This window comes from Triturus cristatus, chromosome 1_1, assembly GCF_964204655.1.
Source record: "Triturus cristatus chromosome 1_1, aTriCri1.1, whole genome shotgun sequence".
Taxonomy (NCBI): Eukaryota; Metazoa; Chordata; class Amphibia; order Caudata; family Salamandridae; genus Triturus; species Triturus cristatus.
The window spans coordinates 170990825-171012775 of NC_140579.1; the positions used below are offsets into that span (position 1 = coordinate 170990825).

Genomic DNA, 21951 nt, shown 5'->3' on the forward strand with positions numbered 1-21951 from the left:
GGAGGTTATATCTGACAGAGATGCCAACTTCATGTCTAAAAACAATGTGGAAGGAGTGTGGTGTAAACTACAAGTTCACTACTCCCTATCACCCACAATGCAATGGGTTAGTTGAAAGTTTCAACAACACCCTAAAGGGATGATTAAAGGCCTCCCAGAAAAGCTTAGGCGAAAATGGGACCTTTTGCTTCCCTGCCTTCTCTTTGCATACAGAGAGGTCCCACAGAAGGGGGTTGGCTACAGCCCTTTTGAACTTCTGTTTGGGCACCCTGTAAGAGGTACATTATGTTTGGTGAAGGAGGGCTGGGAGTTACCTCTCAAACCTCCCAAACAGGATGTGATGGACTATGTACTTGGTCTCCGCTCCAGGATGGCTGAATACATGAAGAAGGCAACCAAAAACCTGGAGGCAAGCCAAGAACTACAAAAAGCTTGGCATGACCAAAAGGCTGTGCTGACTGTATACCAGCCAGGACAGAAAGTGTGGGTGTTTGAGCCTGTGGCCCCAGCAGCTCTCTAAGACAAGTGGAGTGGCCCCCATACAATTGTTGAGCAAAAGGGAGAAGTCACCTACTTGGTAAATCTTGGAACTCCCAGGAGCCCCCTTAGGGTGCTCCATGTCAACAGATTGAAACCATAAGTTTACAGGGCTGACATGGGCTTGATCATGGCAACTGATGAGGAACAGGAGGAGGAGAGTGACCCTCTCCCTGACCTGCTCTCACAGAACCCTGATGAGGGGTCAGTAGATGGTGTTGCTTTGGCAAGCAGCCTCACTGACCATCGGCAAACTGAATGCAGACAAGTTCTGCAGCAGTTCAGACATATGTTTAGCCTGACTCCTAGTCAGACTTGCTGGTGCACCCATGAGGTGGACACTGGAGACAGTCTGCCTGTCAAGAGTAAAATCTACAGACAACCTGACCATGTCAGGGACTGTATCAGGACTGAAGTCCAGAAAGTGTTGGAACTAGGTGTAATTGAGCCTTCAGATAACCCTTGGGCTAGTCCAGTAGTCCTTGTGCCTAAACCTCATACCCAGGGTGGTAAGAAAGAAATGAGGTTTTGTGTAGACTACAGAGACCTCCATGCTGTCACCAGGACTGATGCCTATCCAATTCTCAGGGCAGATGAGCTCATTGATACTTTGGCCTCAGCCAAGTATCTGAGTACATTTGACCTAACAGCTGGCTACTGGCAAATCAAGTTAGCTGATGATGCCAAGGCCAAAACAGCATTTTCAACCCCTGGTGGGCACTACCACTTTGTGGTGATGCCCTTTTGGTTTGAAAAATGCACCTGCCACTTTTCAGAGGTTCGTGAACAAAGTTCTGACAGGTATGGAAACTTATTGCTCAGCTTATCTAGATGATATTGCTATCTTTAGTTACACCTGGCAGGATCACCTGGTCCACCTCAGAAATGTTTTGGATGCCCTGCAAAAATCAGGCCTCACTATCAAGGCCACTAAGTGCCATTTAGGGCAGAGACAGTTTGTGTACCTGGGCCACCTTGTAGGTGGAGGCCAGGTTCAACCATTGCAGAGCAAAATCCAGACCATAATGGAATGGGTAGCTCCAACCACCCAGACACAGGTGAGAGCCTTTTTAGGCCTGACTGGGTACTATAGGAGGTTTGTTAAGGGATATGGATCTATAGTGACCCCCTTAAATGATCTTACCTCAAAGAAAATACCAAAGAAGGTTCAGTGGACAGCTTGCTGTCAAAAGGCATTTGATGACCTAAAGCAGGCCATGTGCACTGCCCCCATCTTACAGAGTCCAGACTACACAAAAAAGTTAATTGTCCAAATAGATGCTTCTGAGCCGGGTGTGTGAGCTGTACTGTCTCAACTGAATGATGAAGGTCAAGACCAGCCAGTAGCTTTTATAAGCAGAAGGCTGACCCCTAGAGAGAAACGTTGGTCAGCTATAGAGAGGGAGGCCTTTGCTGTGGTGTGGGCCCTGAAGAAGCTGAGGCCATACTTGTTTGGCACTCACTTCATAGTTCAGACTGACCACAAGCCCCTCCTATGGCTTAAACAGATGAAAGGTGAAAATCCTAAACTGCTAAGGTGGTCCATTTCCCTACAGGGGATGGACTATACAGTGGAACATAGACCTGGGACCCAACATGCCAATGCAGATGGACTCTCAAGGTATTTCCACTTAGAACACGAAGACTCAACTGGTCAAGGTTAGTTTGTGTCCCTGCGTTTGCGGGGGGGGGGGGGGGGTTGTGTAGGAGAGTAGGATCTGCGCTTATGTTACCCCACTTTTTTTCTGATGTTAACACTGGTTTCTGGCTATAGTCTGGCTGGGTCCCTGCTAATCAGGGCCCCAGTCTCTCTGTTCTCCCTAAACAACTTGGAGTGCATTTAAATGCACTAGTGATTGGATACTGTGGTACCTTATGAGCCCCTAGTATATGGTACCTTAGGTACCAAGGGCATAGGTACTTCACAGGCCTACCAGGGGCTGAAGCATGTGTTATGCCACCCCTGGGAAGCAGACTAAATCTGACACCACAGGCCTGCTACTGCAGCCTGGGTGAGGTAGTGCTAGCACTCCTCACTGAGGTATTGGTTCCTATATCTCACCATACACACACATATAAACCTGTCAGCCACCCCTAAGGCAGGCCCTATCAATCCTGAGGGCAGGGTGCTTGGTTTACAATGTGAGGGGGTGCCTCTGCAGCTGGCAGAGTCTATTCTCTGTGGCTGTTTGTGGATGCGGTAAAACCATATACTCTTAAGTGCATTATAACCTAGCGGTAAATGCTAACTTTTGAATGACTGCATCAAAACATGTCGTGTTTGGTGTCAAACGCCTTGGATTTATACCCCCACACCAGTAACTGGTGTGGGAGTATGATCCCACCCTTCTAGAGGGGACGACATGTACATACTGTGGAAACACGGTAGAAATCTGAAAGAGCCGTGGCATCACAAAATGGATGCCACCAGCACTGACACTGGGCTGCCCTCCTGCTGCTGACTGAAACTCGCAGTGGAGGAGGCCCAACAATAGGCATCCTGTCACAGGGAGGTGTCACCACCTTCCTGACAGGATTTAGTGTATTGGGGCTGGGTGGGTGCACTCTTAGAGTGCTTTGAAGTCCTGCACTGGGGGAGCAGTAGGCTCCTCTGTGCATATGCCAGCTCAAACCAGTTCAGGGGTTACCTGCCCCTTCTCTGGCACGAAACTGGTCAAAGGGAAGAGGGTGTAACCACCCACTCCCCTGGCCCTCCCAGAGGAGTGGTCATAGAGCTAGTCCCTCCCTTTCCTTTAGTATAAGATAGGGAAACCTTGCCATTGCAAATCAGATATCTCTGGACGATGCTCTACAAGAAGAATCCTGGCCCTTCGACGTTCCACTACCTTTTAAAGACTGAAGAATCTCCCTTGGAGTCAAGGAGTGACTCCCCTGCTTGGCAGGCACCAAAAACTTGAAACAACAGTCGCAAACTTTCCCGCTCCCGCCGGAGTCTGAAGTCCCTGCAGCCCTGGAAGTGGATTTCCTGACTTCTCGACGGCCATTGTGAGTCCCCAGCAGAGCTGAGGCGAGTGGACCCCATGAGTGACGAGGAACAGTGATACCCGGGTACTGTGCACTATTGTCGAGTGCAACCCCTTCACGACGTTCTACGAACTTGTGCATTTCAAGCCTCCAGCAGAATTTTCCTCGAAAATCAGAGGCCTACTGTGGCATCTTAAGATGTCACTTCTGTTGCTAGGCACTGAAGAATGTTATCATCTGGATGAGTCTTATGATGTAATGACTAGAGGACAGTTGCTGCCTAGCTTTCATCCCTACAAGACCTGTTTATGTGGATTGGATCTTTCTATGGAATACACCTATCAACTACAGCCTTCCTGTTTGGTGTCCTTCTTACGTTTGGCGACTGAGGATGGGATACACCTGGAAGCATTGATTTCTACACCATAAAGGATTATTTCTACTAATGGAAAGATCTCAACATTTCTTCTTCATCAAAGCTGAGAAACTGCTGGTGAAACCTCTACTTCACGTCTCTGTATCTACCTGGTCTTATCGTGGAATATAACTAGCGTGTTATTTGTTACACAGCTGCCTCTCTGGATTGTTCCGCCTGTACCCCTTTCTGGATTGATATTTTTTTTATTTGAAGTACACAGTTTAGCGTGTTTGGACTTTGCCTTTAGCACAGACTTTTTTTGTTGAGTGAAAGGAAACAGCGTTGTCACTCAGAATTGGCATTTGTGCCTTGGAAAGGTACTGCCCACTGGTGATTGAAACTTTCTTTGTTCTCGACGTGGCGCGGCACTTTTGGGACAGCGAGCGTGTTGTGCCCCCACCGCTGACTTCCTCTAATCTGTGCAAGTGTCTGTTAGCGTGTTGTGCCCCCACCGCTGACTTCCTCTAAACTGTGCATGTGCGGGTTTATGTCTGGGAGATTTCGCCGCGTCAGCGTGGGCTCAGGAAAATAGGGCGGAAAAGTTTTTATTTGAAAAAGGTACTGCACGCACTCACCTCGTGGACGAGTGTTCGAGTCCAGCGGTGTTTAGTGCCTCGCGAGTTCTGTTCCTTCTCTGGAACACACAGCCTTCAACACTCCGTCAGCCCGACAGCCTGCGTCTTCACACGGAACTCTCCTACGGCAAGCACGAATAGACGTACCGACGTCTCTACACGTGACGCATGGTTGCTTAGCAACGATAGACAACACTCTTCTCCGCTTTAAACGCGCCGGCGAAAATGAGGAGAATGCAAACCTGAAATGGAATATGAGCGTCTCCAGCACCCAGCGCTTAGATTAAGGAGACAAAACCGTGTTTTTATTATTTTGTTTCCTCATTCCAGTTATTTATTCATTTCAACAGGTCGAGGTAAATTTAAAGTGTATCATAACAGTGATACACACACTTTCTTCAAACTTTGACTCTACAACAGTGATACACACACTTCTGTGTGTCACAAATTTATAAAAAATTGAGTTTTTATTTTTTTTCTCTCGTTTTCTTTACTTTCCTAAGGATAATTGTTTTAATTAACTAAAAGTAATAGTTTTCTAATTTAAAAAAAAAAATCTTTAAAGGTAGTATTTGAGGGACGGGGAAAACAATGCAGAACGTCACTGCACCCCCGTTTTTTTTGTCAACACCAGGTGATCCCCCTATGAAATGGCAGAAATGGCGAAAGGTTTTTGAAAGGTATGCAAGAGTGTGCGGTTCATCCCTAAGTGCAGAGAGGAAAACCGCACTACTCTTACATTGTTTGGGATCCGAAGGACAGGAAGTTTATGATCACCTTCCTGAACTTCATGATCGCAGCCTCAACGAATACGAAATTTGCATTGCTAAGCTTGACAAACATTACTTGCCCAAAGTCAGTACCATTCTAGAGAGATACCATTTTGGGAGGAGGAATCAATTAGAAGACGAGAGTATAGAGAAATGTGTTACATCTCTTAGGAAATTGGCTTCGTCATGTAAATTTGAGGGAACTCTTGATGAGAGAATAAGGGATCAGTTCATGCTGGGTTGCAGCATTGAACGCGTTAGGGAAGAATTGTGGCAAAAAGATGAGCCAACTTTGGAAGACGTAATTGTAATTGCAAAAAGAATAGAACACTCACTAAAATGTGTTGATGTTATAAAGAAAAATGGTGAAAGCAAAGAGAAAAATTCCATTCAAGCTGTTGCCACTAAACCTAGAGCGGCAACAGGTAACAAGGGAAATGAGAAGATTGACAATTCAAAAGAAATAGGAAAGAAATTTGATTTCTCAAGTGTGAAGTGTTTCCATTGTGGAAAAACAGGACACTTTGCAAATGACAGACAATGCCCAGGGTGGAAGGTCACGTGCAATAAATGCAAAAAGAAGGGTAATTTCTCTGTCATGTGCAAAGGAAGAAACTACAGAGGCAAAATAAGTGAAGTTTACTATGATGTGGATGATACTTATGAATGTCAAGATGAGGTAGACTGTGGCCAAATACAGGTTCAAGCCGTGCAGAGTGGGGAAGGGAAAAAATGCCAGATAGATGAAATTTTAGTGGAAGGAAGACCCACTAAAGTTCTTTTTGACTCGGGTGCAAAGATTAGCATTATCTCAAAAGATTTCTTTACCAAAGAAGTTTGTGGAAAGGTAAAAGTCTTTCGTCCTGACATAAAACCGTTTGCATACGGAGGGGAACCCATTAAATTGTTTGGCTATTTCTGGGGTTTAATTGACTATAAAAACAGATTAACAAGCGCTAAAATTTATATTTCACAAAAAGGAGACAGCATTTTGAGCTGGTTCCACCAGAGGGATCCAGGCGTTATGTTGGACCCAAATTCTTCACCCCCCATCAGACTTAAAAAAGATTCCAATTCCAATTTAATCTCAGTTAGTCAGAAATCTGTAGATAAAGGATTTTGTGAGAGTTTGAAAACAAAATTCCCAAATGTGTTCTCAGATAAGTTAGGGTGCCTCAGAGGGTATCTTCATCACATTCGTATGGTTGAGAATGCGAAACCTATTTGTTGCAAAGTTAGGAATGTACCAATTGCAGTAAGAGAAATGGTCAAAATAGAACTGGAACGCTTAAAGTCTGAGGGGGTGATTGAAGATGTAGAAGCCACACAATGGGTTGCTCCGGTGGTCGCCGCAAAGAAGGGGGATGGATCTCTCCGTTTGTGTGTGGACCTTCGCGAATTGAACAGGAGTGTTGTTGTTGACCGTTATCCGCTGCCTAAGATTAACGACATGTTAATGCTGTTAAAGGGGGCAAAGGTTTTCAGCACCATTGATCTAAGGTCGGCTTATCATCAAATTAGATTAGATGAGGTTTCGAAAGATTTAACGGCATTTGTCACTCCATTTGGCACATTTCGTTTTTCAAGACTCCCTTTTGGCCTTGTATCAGCAGCCTCAGTCTTCCAAAGAGCGCTGGAAAAGGTTTTGAAAGGCCTTACGGGCGTTAGGGTTTACCAAGATGATATATTGATCTTTGGAGGTGATACTAAGGAGCATGATGATAGACTGTATATGGTTTTGAACAGATTGCAAGAGTTCAATCTGACAGTAAAGATTGAGAAATGTAAATTTAGAAGAAACTCCATTGAGTATTTAGGACACACTATATCTGAGGGTGGTGTCTTACCCAAAGAAAGTTTAATTACTGCTATACAGAATCTAGCCTCCCCAAAGAATAAAGAAGAACTTATGAGCTTCCTCGGTATGACCGAATATTATAGTAAATTTGTAAGTGGATTTGCATCTTTATGTGTTCACATGAGAGCGTTGCTCCGCAAAGGTTCTGAATTTCATTGGGATAACAACTGTGAAAAAGAGTTCTATGCAATGAAAGAGAAATTGAAAACTGCTCCTAAACTATGCAGTTTTGATCCGAAAAATAAATCTATTTTAGTCACGGACGCAAGTTTAAAGGGGTTGGGAGCTGTTTTACTACAAGAAGGTCGTTCTCAGGAACAAGTGATTCTCTTCTTGTCGAGGAGTTTGAGGGGCGCGGAGTTGCGCTACTCCGTGATTGAGAGAGAAGCACTTGCTGTTTATTGGTCTATAAGAAAATTTAAGAATTTCCTATGGGGTGGTGAGTTTGAAGTCAGGTCTGACCATAAACCGTTGTGCGAGATCTTTAGGAATAAAGGTATTGACGCAGTTTCAAGTAGAATACCGAAGTGGATCGTTGGCCTACAAGGTTATAAATTTGAGGTGAAATACTTGCCTGGGGTGGAAAATAAAGTGGCTGACGCGTTGTCTAGACTGGTTGTTGAGAATTACCAGAATTCAGATGAGTTTGAACAGGATGATGATATGGTTTGTGTCATTGAAGAGAGAATAATTGACAAATGTAAATTGCAGGAAGCTTTACAACAAGATATAGAGTTAATTAAAGTGTCGGAAATGATTAACAAGGGTTGGGAATTAAAACACAAGGGAGATGCAAGCTTGGCAAAATTTTGGCATGTGCGTGATCAACTGTCTCAACACGATGTACTCCTTTTTAGGGCTTTAAGGCTTATCCCTCCCAATTCTGTTAGAGCAGAGCTTATATCGTTGGCACATATGACCCATCAGGGCGTTTCTAAGACTAAGGAGAGACTTAGATTAAATTATTGGTGGCCAGGCATGGATCTACAGGTCGAACGTGTGATAAGGGATTGTGTAGATTGTGCCCTTAGTGAGAGGGTAGCCAAACCTAAAACGCAACCCATGACCATAAGAGACAGACCAGATGCTCCTTGGAAAGCAGTAGGTTTAGACATTCTTGGTCCAATACAGTCTTCAGGTACAGAATGGTATGTGTTTGTATTAATGGATTTCTTCTCTAGGTGGCCTGATATTGGAATCTCCAGAGGAATTGAAACTAAGCATCTCATAAATTTTCTAGAAAAAATATTCGCTAGGGAAGGATTACCTGATAGTATCCTAACTGACAATGGGGTACAGTTCGTGTCTAAGGAAATGCAATTATTTTTGGCTGCACGTGGTATTAAACATAAAAAGTCTTCTCTGTCCCATCCAGAAACGAATGGGATGGTTGAGAGATTTAACCGTGTGCTTAAAGAAACCATCAGCATAGCACGGGCGAATAGTTTAGATTGGCGTACTCAAATTTGGAAAAAGGTGGAGGCTTACAGAGTGTCTCCTCACTCGGTGACGAATAGAACTCCCTTTGAATTGTTTAGGTCTAGATGCCCAAACACTCTGATTGCCCCTCCCTGGGTAAACAATATGCAACCTACTGGTTGAGAATGAAAACAAAAATTGGAAATTGCATGAGTCTAAAAGTGTAGAAGCCAGGAAAAGAATCCATGATTTAAGAAAGTCCGTTAGGAAAACCCTAGTCAAGGTTGGGGATTGGGTTCTTATAAAGAATCCGTCAAAGAAGAAATCCAATTCAGGGTTCTTGAAACCCATCCAAGTAATCAAAATTTTCAACAACACTATAAAGACTGCGGATCATCGTATTTGGAATTTAAATAGGGTGGTGGTGGTTAGGAAAGACTTTGTAGCTGGTCAATGTGATTCAAGTTCTCCTGAAGCTAAACCTAGCCCTGTTGCTATTCGCAAGTCCTCAAGAATCTCTTCTCCACCTAAGTTTTTGAGAGATTTTGTTAAATAGGTCATGTACATTTTTATTATTCCATGATTATTGTTTAGCTGTAGACTCATTTGTTTCTGTTATAAAGGATGGGGATGTGTGGCATCTTAAGATGTCACTTCTGTTGCTAGGCACTGAAGAATGTTATCATCTGGATGAGTCTTATGATGTAATGACTAGAGGACAGTTGCTGCCTAGCTTTCATCCCTACAAGACCTGTTTATGTGGATGGGATCTTTCTATGGAATAAAACTATCAACTACAGCCTTCCTGTTTGGTGTCCTTCTTACACCTACCTCGTCCCGAGTGGCCGTGGGCTCCTGTGAAGCAAATCCTCATGAGGCGTCTTTGCGATCCCTTGCTGGCTGGCTTGTGGGTCCCCTGAAGACTTTCTCAACAAACCAAAGGGCTCCCCTAGTTGCTCCAGGCCTGCCCTGACTTACCCTCGCTGAGTGAGTCCCTCAGACCTTGCTGGTCTGCACCGCTGACTTTCTTCAATTTCCACGAGACTTGCTGTTGCCAAGGTTTGTTGGCTCCAATCCAGTTGCCGACACCTCAGTAAGCTGCAGACTTTGTGGGACACTCCGAATCCAGCTCCTGGTTGTCTTCGACGCCTCCTGGACCTCGTGGCTGAAGAGTCAAAACATCCTTGATCACCTGAATTCACCCGACTTCTGTGGGCATCCATCTTCCTGGCCCCGGGTCACTGGCAAACGACTGTGAACACTGTCCCTTCTGCTTTCAGGTCTTCTTCATCTTGAATCCAGCCTTGGATTCCACCGGACACTTCTCTAGTCTTCACAAGCAGCAAAACTTCTTCGGCTTCCATAGAAAACGACGATGCGACCCGACACCAACGACACCTATGCATCCTGCTTCCCTGGGTGAGGTAACTCGTGCACTCCGGTGCTCCTGTGGGTGTTGGCCCTCGAACTACTTACCTTGTAAGTGGCTTGCTTGTAGACTCTCTAGAAGTACCCTTGAACTTTAAAAATCCAACCGCGAAATCAATAGGGAACCCACGGCTGTGTTCTCACACTGCACGCGTCTCCCGTGGGTCCTTTACTTACCTGCCTTGGGTGGATTAGTGAAGCCCCAGCGATTCTACAGTCCCTAGGCCTTGTCCCCTTGCAAGTCGACTTTCCTAAACCTCTTTTTTAGTATATGGTCTGGTACGCCCCTAGGGCCTCAGCCATATTTGTGCTTAACTTATTGTGAAACATTGATATTTGCATATGTTCCTGACTTCTAATCTCATAAAGAGATTAGTAGAGTTTGTCTAGTAATAAATACATATATATTTGATATATATACCTGTGTGGTGTCCTTTCATTTGGTAATTCAAGAGATTATAAGGTAAAACAAGCTGCTTTACATTCCTTTGAGACTTAGTCTGAAGGCTGCTCTCCACAGCTACCACTAGGATAGCTTTCTTTAAAAGGTTGTTGTGAGAAGTTGGCCTGGCATATGCTGTCTCCTAGTTATAGGGGACACCTTGCACCAGTCCAATTCGACTCTTATTGATGATAGGTTTAAGACAACCTTTAAAGAAAGCTATCCTAGTGGTAGCTGTGGAGAGCAGCCTTCAGGCTAAGTCTTGAAGGTCGTTTTCGACCTATGCATCCGGCTTCCCTGGGGCAGGTAATAGTGGTACCTCGGTACTCTCATGGTAGTGGGCTCCTCAAAAGCTTAACTCTAAAGTTTTAACTTTGAACGCCTGCTAGAAGTGACTTTAATCTGTTTAAATCAAACCGCGACATTCTCCATAGGCTTTAATAGAGATCCCGATAGCAGCTATTTCCACTGCACGCGCCTCCCGTGGGTCCCCTTCCTCATAACCTGGGGTGGATTCTTAAGGGGCCAGCGATCCTAAATGCCCTAGGCATTGTCTGTAGAATTGTCGTGGTTCTTATACCACTTTTTTAATATATGGTTTGGTCCCCCCCTGGGGCCCTATGATTCCAGTGCTATTTATTGCATCTACCAATGCTTGTTTGAATTGTAACTTTGCCTCAGCCTCATAAAGAGACTTGTGGGATTCTGTTTAGAATAAATACATATATTTTATATATATACCTGTGTGGGCTACTCTTTCATTTGGTCATTCAAGAGGTTATCTATGGTAAAACAATAAGCTTAACACTCCTTCAAGACTTAGCCTGAAGGCTGCTCTCCACAGCTACCACTAGGATAGCTTTCTTTAAAGGTTGTCTTTAACCTATCACCTTAAGAGTCGAATTGGACTGGTGCAAGATGTCCCTATAACTAGGAACAGCATATGCCAGGCCAACTTCTCACATTGGTGGCAGCAGTGGGATTCAAGCTTGCCATTGTTTTACCAGATAACAAATTGAATTTCTAAAGTGAAAGCCACTTGGTACTAAAGGTACATATACATTTAAGCTTAGAATACAATAAGTTCTATTGAACTTAGGAGTTGTGTGTAGAGGGCTTAGCACACCTTGACTACAACTCAAGAAAGGGTTCAGTAGGCCACACCTAGTGTAGGTAGACACACCAGTACCACTACACTAGAAATGTCTTCAGGATCAGGTGCCCATAAGGTCCTGGAAGGACCTTCAAAGGTCCCAGTCGACAGGTAGGACAATCTCACTTTTGCTGAGCTTAGGGAGATGTGCACTGCTAGACATCTGAAGACAACCAAAGGTGCCAACACACAACGTCTCAGAGAAATTCTGCTCATTGCAGACTTCAAGCAGACTTTAGTGTCTGATGGGGTAGACAGGTTGGGTGGGCATCCCACAGAAGAGGACACCCAGGTGGTGGACTCTGATGAGAACCAGGAAGAGGACAATGAACTTGACCTGGATGAACCAGACCACTCACAACATGGAGGTGATGGCCCAAGAGGCACTCCCTCCATCCCTAATGGGAGAGTGGTGGATCCAAACAGAAGGGACAGATCCCCCTCAGAGGAATCTAACCATTCGAGGAGATCCAAAGGGACCTCTGCCTCTTCTCAGAGAAGAGAGTCCTCCCAAGAGAGGAAAAGCAGACTGATCCACTTTGAGCAAGCTAAGCTTCAGCTCAGGAGAGAACAGTTAGCATTAGACAGGGAGTCCCTGGAGCTTCAGAAAGCTTCAAGAAAGTGGGGTCTAGAGACCCCTGGTGGCAGTAATAATACCCCTAGAGTTAGAGAGAAAGCTCCTGACCATAGGAACCTGCATAAGATTGTGCCCCCCTATCAGTCAGGGGATGCTATCCATAAATGGATCACTGCACTTGAAAGGGCCTGTAAAGTTCAGAGGGTCCCAGTAGAACAGTGGGCAGCAATCGTATGGCTCTCCTTTGCAGACAAAGGAAGAGACAAGCTCCACTCTGTTAGGGAAGAGGATGCAGATGATTATTATATCTTGAGAGATGCTTTGATAGATGGGTTTGGTCTAACCACTGATCAATACAGGTTAAAGTTCAGAGATACCCAGAAAGCACAGAATCAAGATAGGGTAGACTTTGTAGAGTGTGCTACCAAGGCTCTGGAAGGTTGGTTAACTGGCAGTAAAGTAAATGATTACCAAGGATTATACAATCTCATCATGAGGGAGCGGATCCTTAATAATTGTCAGAATCAGCTATTGCATCAGCACCTGGTGGACTCAGATCTGACCTCTCACCCAAGAATTGGGAAAGAAGGCAGACAAGTGGGTCAGAACCAGGATCAAGCAAAAGGTCCAGCCCTTGGGGAGTGCAACTAAAAAGGAAGATGCCAAAAACTCTGAGAAGGGTGGGGAAAAGGGAAAAGACCAGCAGTCTTCAACAGGACCCCAAAAAGCAGCATCTGATAATTCCCAATCCAACAAAGCTAAACAGCCAAGGAAGCCATGGTGTAAAATCTGTAAGAAGAAAACCCATTGGACTTCAGACTGTAACAAGGCCAAAGACTCCACAAGTACCACTACACCTGCCCCTAAGGCATCTGTTCCCCCTAGTCCAGCTATAGGTGGTGGTACACAAAACAAGGGATTAGTAGGGTTAACCCTGGGATCTGGAGAGGACTCTGGCCTAGTCAGAATGCCTACTCAGGCTGTATTGGTTTGTGATGGGGACCTGTCCCTATTTGTGAGTCCCAGTGGTCTGGGCAAATACAAGCAACAGCCTAGAATAAATGGAAGGGAGTCTCTAGCTTATAGGGACACAGGGGCTGGTGTCACCATGGTGACTAAGCACCTTGTGGACCCCACCCAGATCATACTTGGGGAAACTTACCAAGTGACCAATGCAAGCAATGTCAGTACTAACCATGCTCTGGCAGTTGTTAATTTCTCTTGGGGAGGGGTAACTGGCCTAAAGAAGGTTGTGGTGAGTGCAGACCTACCAGTTGAATGTTTGCTAGGGAATGATTTGGAGACCTCAGCATGGGCTGAGGTGGAGCTGACTACCCATGCAGCAATGCTGGGTATCCTTGCAGAAGTGTTTGCCCTGACAAGGTCAAAAGCTAACTGAAGAGGCCTTGGATCCTGAAAAAATGGGCCAAGGGCCTTCCAAGAAGGAGGAGTAGCAGGGGTAAGGCAGTGCCTTCCCCCCAGGATCAGTCTGAAGAGACTCTTATAGCAGAAGAGGATCTGACACCTGAAGAAGAAACTGTCCCAGATGAACTTGAGCCTGATCAGGTTGAGTTCTTGGGGACAGGGGGACCTTCTAGGGCTGACTTGAGCCTGGAACAGCAGAGCTGCCCCACTCTTGAACCCCTCAGACAGCAAGCTGCTGCTGAGGCTGCTGGGAATGCTGGTGGAACCCATAAGATATATTGGGATGATGGACTCCTTTACTCTGAGGGTTGAGACCCCAAGCCTGGTGCAGCCAGGAGGTTGGTCATACCTCAGAAGTTTAGGGGTTTCCTACGCACACTGGCCCATGATATTCCCTTAGCAGGACACCTAGGCCAAAATAAGACCTGGGACAGAATTGTCCCTCACTTTCATTGGCCTCAAATGAGTGGGGACTTTAAGAGCTTTTATAGCTCTTGCATTACCTGCCAGGCCAGTGGCAAGGTGGGTAAATCCACAAAGGCCCCCCTGATACCACTACCTGTGTCTGGGGTTCCCTTTGAACGGGTAGGGATTGACATTGCTGGTCCCCGTGACCCACCAAAAGCCTCTGGGCACAGGTTTATTCTGGTGGTAGTAGGTCATGCCACAAGATACCCAGAAGCTATTCCCCTTAGGACCATCACAGCACCTGTGGTGGCAAGGGCCCTCCTGGGAATCTTTTCCAGGGTGGATTTCCCTAAGGAGGTTTTGTCTGACCGAGGTACAAACTTTATGAGTAGCTACCTCAAAGTAATGTGGAAGGAGTTTGGTGTTAACTACAGGTTCACCACCCCTTATCATCCTCAATGCAATGGGCTTGTTGAGAGATTCAACAAGACCCTAAAGGGTATGATCAAAGGGCTCCCAGAAAAGCATAGGCGAAAATGGGATGTTCTTCTGCCCTGCCTTCTCTTTGCATACAGGGAGGTGCCACAGAAGGGGGTTGGTTACAGCCCTTTTGAACTTTTGTTTGGTCACCCTGTCAGAGGGCCACTCTGTCTAGTGAAGGAGGGATTGGAGTTACCTCTCAAACCCCCTAAACAGGATATTGTGGACTATGTACTTGGTCTCCGCTCCCGGATGGCTGAGTACATGAAGAAGGCGACAAAAAACCTTGAGGCAAGTCAGGAATTGCAAAAAGCCTGGCATTACCGAAAGGCTGTACTGGTGGTGTACCAGCCAGGACAGAAGGTATGGGTGTTGGAGCCAGTGGCCCCAGCAGCCCTCCAAGACAAATGGAGTGGACCCCATACCATATTGGAAAAGAAGGGAGAGGTCGCCTACTTGGTGGACCTTGGCACTCCCCGAAGTCGCCACAGGGTACTTCATGTAAACAGACTGAAACCATATGTGGACAGGGCTGACATGGGCTTGCTCATGGCAACTGATGAGGGACAGGAGGAGGAGAGTGACCCTCTCCCAGAACTGCTCTCCCACAACCCTGATGATGGGTCAGTAGATGGTGTAGCCTTGGCAGGCAGCCTCACTGCCCAGCAACAGTCTGACTGCAGACAAGTTCTCCAGTCATTCAGGCATATGTTTTCACTGACTCCAAGTCAGACCACCTGGTGCACTCAAGAAGTGGACACTGGGGACAGTCTGCCTGTGAAGAATAAGATCTACAGGCAACCTGACCATGTCAGGGACTGCATAAGGACAGAAGTCCAAAAGATGCTGGAATTGGGAGTTATTGAGCCCTCAGACAGCCCTTGGGCTAGCCCAGTAGTCCTGGTACCCAAACCTCACACCCAAGACGGCAAGAGAGAGATGAGGTTCTGTGTAGACTACAGAGGACTCAATGCAGTCACTAGGACTGATGCACATCCCATTCCCAGAGCAGATGAGCTCATGGATAAATTGGCCTCAGCCAAATATATGAGCACATTTGATCTGACAGCTGGCTACTGGCAGATAAGGTTAGATGAATCTGCAAAAGCCAAAACTGCATTTTCTACCCCTGGTGGGCACTATCAATTTATTGTAATGCCCTTTGGTTTGAAAAATGCACCTGCCACTTTTCAAAGGTTGGTGAACCAAGTCCTCTCAGGCCTGGATGACTTTAGTGCAGCATATCTAGATGATATTGCTGTCTTCAGCTCCACCTGGGAAGATCACCTGATCCACCTGAGGAAAGTTTTGGAAGCCCTGCAAAAGGCAGGACTCACTATCAAGGCTACTAAGTGCCAGATAGGGCAGAGTCAGGTTGTGTACCTGGGCCACCTTGTAGGTGGAGGCCAGGTTCAACCACTACAGAGCAAAATCCAGACCATCATGGACTGGGTTGCTCCAACCACCCAGACTCAGGTCTGAGCTTTCTTAGGCCTGACTGGTTATTACAGAAGATTTGTAAAGGGATATGGATCCATTGTGACCTCCTTAAATGACTTAACCTCTAAGAGGATGCCCAAGAAAGTTCAGTGGACTGTCAGCTGTCAGAAAGGTTTTGATGACCTAAAACAGGCAATGTGCTCTGCTCCAGTGCTCCAAAGCCCCAACTACTCCAAAGAATTCATAGTTCAAACTGATGCTTCTGAGGTGGGTGTAGGTGCTGTATTATCACAACTGAATGAAGAGGGCCAGGATCAACCAGTAGCTTTTATTAGCAGAAGGTTGACCCCCAGAGAGAAACGTTGGTCAGCTATAGAGGGAGGCCTTTGCTGTGGTCTGGGCCTTGAAGAATCTGAGACCATACTTGTTTGGCACTCACTTCATTGTTCAAACCGACCATAAGCCCCTCCTATGGCTAAAACAGATGAAGGGTGAAAACCCCAAACTACTCAGGTGGTCCATTTCCCTACAGGGGATGGACTATACAGTGCAACATAGACCTGGGAGCAACCATGCCAATGCAGACGGCCTCTCCAGATATTTCCACTTAGAACATGAAGACTCAACTGGTCAAGGTTAGTTTAATGTCCCTGCGTTTGGGGGGGGGGGGGGTTATGAAGGAGAGTGGCATCGACTGCATAGTTGCCCCCAACTTTTTGCTGATGTTTTGACTGTTTTCTGACTCTAACCAGGCTGTGGCCCTGCTATCTAGGACCCCAGCCTATCTGCTTCCTCTCTAAACTGATGTGAGTACCCTAGGTACATCTCAATTGGATACTGAGGACACCCTATCAGCCCCTTGTAGATGGTACCCTAGGTACCCAGGGCATGGGTCCCTCAGAGGCCTATCAGGGGCTGCAGCACTTCTTGTGCCACTCCTGGGACAGCCATACAAACTGACACCACCAGACCACTACTGTAGTCTCGGTAAGGTGGTGCTTGCACCCCTTACAGGGATATAGGTATCCTGTATCCCACTCCATACAACACATATATCCTCATAGGTCACCCCTAATGCAGGCCTTGCTAATCCTACAAGGCAGTGTGCTGAGATATGTGTGAGGGGGAACCCCTACCTGAGTAGGGCCCCTCTGCAACCTTCGTAAAACTATTGCTGGGTTGTTTGTAGTGCAGCCATACCATATACTCTTAACCGCATTATAAGTAATCGCGATAGTGTGATAACTTGAGAGTGGCTGCACAGAACCATGTCGTGTTTGGTGTCAAACATGTAGGAATCATACCCCCAATCCAACCATGGGAGTGAGGGCATGATTCCCTCCTGCTAGAGGGGCGATATGGTAAAAGCAGCAGATTTCAGACACCAATTTAAAAGTGCACACGTAGTACAAAATGGATGCTACCCGCCACCCACACGACTCTGGCTGCCTGTTGCTGGGCAGAACTCCAGCCATGGCAGCTGGACAATAGGGATCTTGTTGTAGGGAGGTGCTCCCACCTCTCCAGACAGACTATGTGGATTGGAACTGGGTGGGTGCACCATAGGATGTCTTTCAGACTTGCACGTAGGCTTCTCCAGTGCCTACTTCTGCATACACCGCCTCAAACCGGTTCAGGGGCATCCTGTCCCCTGCCCAGGTGGCAAAACACACAAAGGGGAGAGGGTGTAGCCACCCTTTCCCGCCTGAACCCTCATTGGTGGGCTCTGATCTAGACAGTCCCCTAATCCTTGGATAAAGGTGAATACAGGCTCCCCAGAGCCTCAGATTATTCTTGGACTTTACAGACTTGAATTTCGACTTGCTGCCGCACAGCTGAATGAAGAAATCTCCCTTGGGGTAAAGGAGTTACCCTCCTGCTTGGCAGGCACCTGAAACACTGCAAGTGACCCGGTTGGAACTTCGCTGCTCCTACAGACATCGATGACTCCTACCTATCTTGAGGTGGGTTTCCACGCATCCCAGATGCCAGTGAGTGTGCACAGCAAAGCTCAGCACCGTGGACCCCGTGGGTGCCGAGATCCCCAATACCCCAGGACACTGGCCACTTCTTGCACAGCACACGAACCCGACGAGTGGGGAAGTTGTGCTTTGGCCCATTATTGAGCCAACCTCTCAGCATCATCTGTGCCAAAGATCTACACCCTAGCCTGCTCCGGCGACCCGTGGGCCCATCTTTACACACGCCAAATTGCTGCCTCCCGTGGTCCCTTGTCTCTCGACTTGTGGGCCCTGGCGGAGGTCAATCTTTACTTCCAAGAGTTCCCCTGGTTGCTCCAGGCCTGCTCTTCAGTCTCCTCGCTGGAGACCTCCCTCAGACCTTGTGGGTCTGCACCAGTAGCTGTTTTGTGATTCTTGCGTGGGTTGCCAAGGCTTAGTGGATCCAATCCGGACACTAACACCGCAGCGACCCTCTTCCTTCGTGGGACAGTCGCCGTCCAGAAGCTGGCCTTCCTTGAAGCCTCCTGGACCCCGTGGCTGACGATCCAAGCTACCCATCTTCCACCTGGAAGCACCCGACATTGAAGGGCTATTTCTCCTGAGCCTCCTGGTCACTGTGCCGTGACCCAGACTCTGTCCCCTCTGCTTTCAGGTCCTTCTCTTCAAGATCTACATCTTCAATCTTTACGACATTGACGACGCTTCTTGCTAGCAGCAGTTCTTCACGTTTTTCCATTGAAAATCAGCCCGCGACCTATGCACCCGGCTTCCCTGGGGCAGGTAACAGTGGTATCTCGGTACTCTCGTGGGTGTGGGCCCTTCAAAAGCTTAACTCTAAACTCTTGAACTTGAACTCCTGCCAGAAGTGTTTTTAATCTTGTAAATTTCAACCGCGACATTCTCCATAGGCTTTAATAGAGATCCCGACAGTAGCTAATACCACTGCACGCGCCTCCCTCACTAACTTTGGTGGTTTCACAAGGGGGCAGCGACCCTAAATGCCCTAGGCATTGTCTGTAGAATTGTCGTGGTTCTTATACCACTTTTTTTATATATGGTTTGGTCCCACCCTGGGGCCCTATGATTCCAGTACTATTTATTGTAACTTTCAATGCTTGTTTGAATTGTATCTTTACCTCCAGCCTCATAAAGAGACTAATGGGATTATTCTTGGAATAAATACATATATTTTATATATATACCTGTGTGGACTACTCTTTCATTTGGTTATTCAAGAGGTTATCTATGGTAAAACAATAAGCTTAACACTCCTTCAAGACTTAGCCTGAAGGTTGCTCTCCACAGCTACCACTAGGATAGCTTTCTTTAAAGGTTGTCTTTTAACCTATCACCTTAAGAGTCGAATTGGACTGGTGCAAGGTGTCCCCTATAACTAGTGGACAGCATATGCCAGGCCAACTTCTCACAGTTAGGGTTGAATTTCTCCAAAGTGAGTGCTTTGTTTCTCTATAGTGCTGCACTTGTTAAAATGCTAATTTGGATTTAGGTCAGTTTTACACAAGGTTTTGTGAGATCAGAGTTGGTGGGGTTAGTAGAATGTTAAAGTAAGTTTTGTTTTTTCATTGGAAAGGGTTCGGCTAATGGACACAGGTCTAATAGGACATTACATCAGATTGATGTATGCAGTATTATTTCTCGGTGCATGAGAGTTGTTTGTTTCTTTCAAGTACATATTTACATTTCAGATTTTGTCCAAGACTATTTGGAGGGGGGGGGGACAGAACAAAAATCAATTCGGACAGTCCATCCCTCTAGTGGGTATGGTGCATGTTCAGGGCTGCTGAAAAGTACGTATATAAATGTACAAGAGTAAAGCCTTCTGCCCTACACCACTCACCACTTCCTGGAAAACAACCATGCCCGACCAAGAATGCCTCCTACCTTTATCTAGAACAGGCCCGAAGATCGCAAGGCTATCATTGATGGTCGTGCAGCTCCACCGCCTTCCGCGGAACTGGTGCTGGCATTCCTGAATGCCCAGCCTCACCCCCTCAGCAACACTGGGCATGATCTCAAGGTAGTTCCGGCAAAAGCGGAGCTGCTTGGGGACGAGTCCGGGAATCGAGCCACAGAGGATGGATGGGTTGCGACCCAAGTGAAGTATACTGTTGCCCCAGGGCCAGAGACCTAACGGAACAAGAAACAAAATTTGTTAGCATCCAACTACATCCTCTATCTTGAAAGATCAGAGGTTGGTGAATTTAATAGTGGGGTGCTTCACTACACACATTCTAACTCAAGAGGCAATCAAAACTTCAGCTGAGTAATTTCACCACTTCATGAGAAATCATAGAGGTAAGAAAAATCCAATCGGCTATTTATCATTTTTCGCCTTCTAAAAGGAATATTACTCTGGATTGAGTAATTCAGTACTGGCTCACGAAAATAAAGTCTTTGGCTTGCATCCAGAGACAGGATAGAACAAGGCTGTCACATACCCCATGCCAGTTTACTAAGATAGCTACAATGCAAATGAATCTATGAATATTTTTTATTTAGTGTAGAGATATTGAAAAGCTTTGTTTTTTGTTTTTTTAAATGGGGAGTTTTTTATAGCACAAACTAGACCCGAAGATATCAGAGCGCCTTACATGAGCACCAGTATTTATCACCTGCTCTGTACTCCACTCCTGAAAGTCTAGGCAGACTTGTTAAATATCCAATCCCACGAGCAGATTAATGTATCATTTTTATTGCTCATACTTACGGAGAATTTGGCCAGTGAGTTTTGGCATCTTAGTCTCTGTCGCAAAAAATCAACAAAAGAGTGGGGCCACAAAAGAAACAACAATGGCACAGAGAATCACTCTAAAGTGTAAAAAGAAGTCTCACTCACCAACCTAGTTGGTGACATGCTTCATCATTGGGTTCCCACCAGAGAGGTCGAATACCTCTCTGGTGTGCTACAACTCCTGATTACAGCGGAGCAGGTTAAAGTAAACGTGACAGTGCATAGGAGTGAATCAAAAGTGAATATTAAAATTGAATTTACCAAACCACAAGGAATATTTATTAGTGGCAAGGTAAGACAAAATTGAAAAACGTGAAATGGATGATAGACTGGATAAATTGTCCATTTACATCACTGGTGTAACAAACAGGTGGTCTACATGTTTCAGCCCCATGTATGCAAGTTGGCGAGGCTTTCTTCAGGACCAAAAATACCACGGCGGTATGTACACTCTAAGGTACACCCTAAGCTGTGGCAAAATAGTGTGCCCGCATGACTTACGGTTTACACAAACACTTACATTTTGTTGAAGAATGAGGACTTTTAGGAGAAAACTGAAGGCAAAAAACAAAAATAAAAAATTGTTGGTAAAATTAAAAACATATTAGAACACAATTTGCTATGGGGGGGGGGCACACAATTTTAACTGCTGAAGGGCCTCCACAGGGTTTAATCGGGCACTGTGCCACTGCATCAGGCATTTGATTCTTCTTGAGCAGTTTGTCTATAAATTCATCCCTGTTAGACAGCCAATAACATGAGAAGCAGTGGGTTGGAGGCTAAATTGCTGACCTGGTGTGGCAACCCTGTAATGTAAGGACACAAAGCTGGATGTTTAGGGTACAAAAATGAGGTGAATGAAGGCAAAAAAGAAACAATCCTTCCTACCTGAGCCTCTCAAGAGACATCTACCCCAGAAGTGAAGAAGCAGGTCCTCTTGCTCCAGCAGAAGCTCCTTAAGAAGACATGCAACTCAGGAAAAGGTCATTGTGTTCCAGCAAAGCCCCCTCGAAAAGACCTCTATCCCAGAAACCAAGAAAAAGACCCTCATGTTCCAGCAGAGGCTCCTCAAGAATAGCTCCACCACAGAATACAAGAGTATGCCCCCCGCTCTAGCAGAGACTCCTCAAGAGTACCTCTACCCCAGAACTAAAGAGCATATCTTCCTTCCTTGGCAGAATCTCCTCAAGAACACCTCTAACACTGAACTCAAAAGCATGCCCTCTGCTCTAGCACAGGCTCCCCAAGAACACCTCTACCACAGAACACAAGAGCATATCCCCCTGCTCAAGCAGAGGCTCCTCAAGAACACCTCTACCACAG

The 21951-nt window shown here is 46.1% G+C and overlaps 1 protein-coding gene across 1 annotated transcript in view; it reads right to left on the reverse strand.

The window, feature by feature from the left end:
• Positions 1 to 19905, reverse strand: part of LOC146869914 (protein Wnt-3b) — an 85152-nt gene extending 65247 nt beyond the window's left edge. The window contains exon 1 of the mRNA XM_085640762.1: positions 19735 to 19905. Coding sequence (XP_085496888.1) covers positions 19735 to 19905 — 171 coding nt within the window. The remainder of the gene's footprint in view (positions 1 to 19734) is intronic.
• Between the last annotated feature and the right edge of the window lie 2046 nt (positions 19906 to 21951).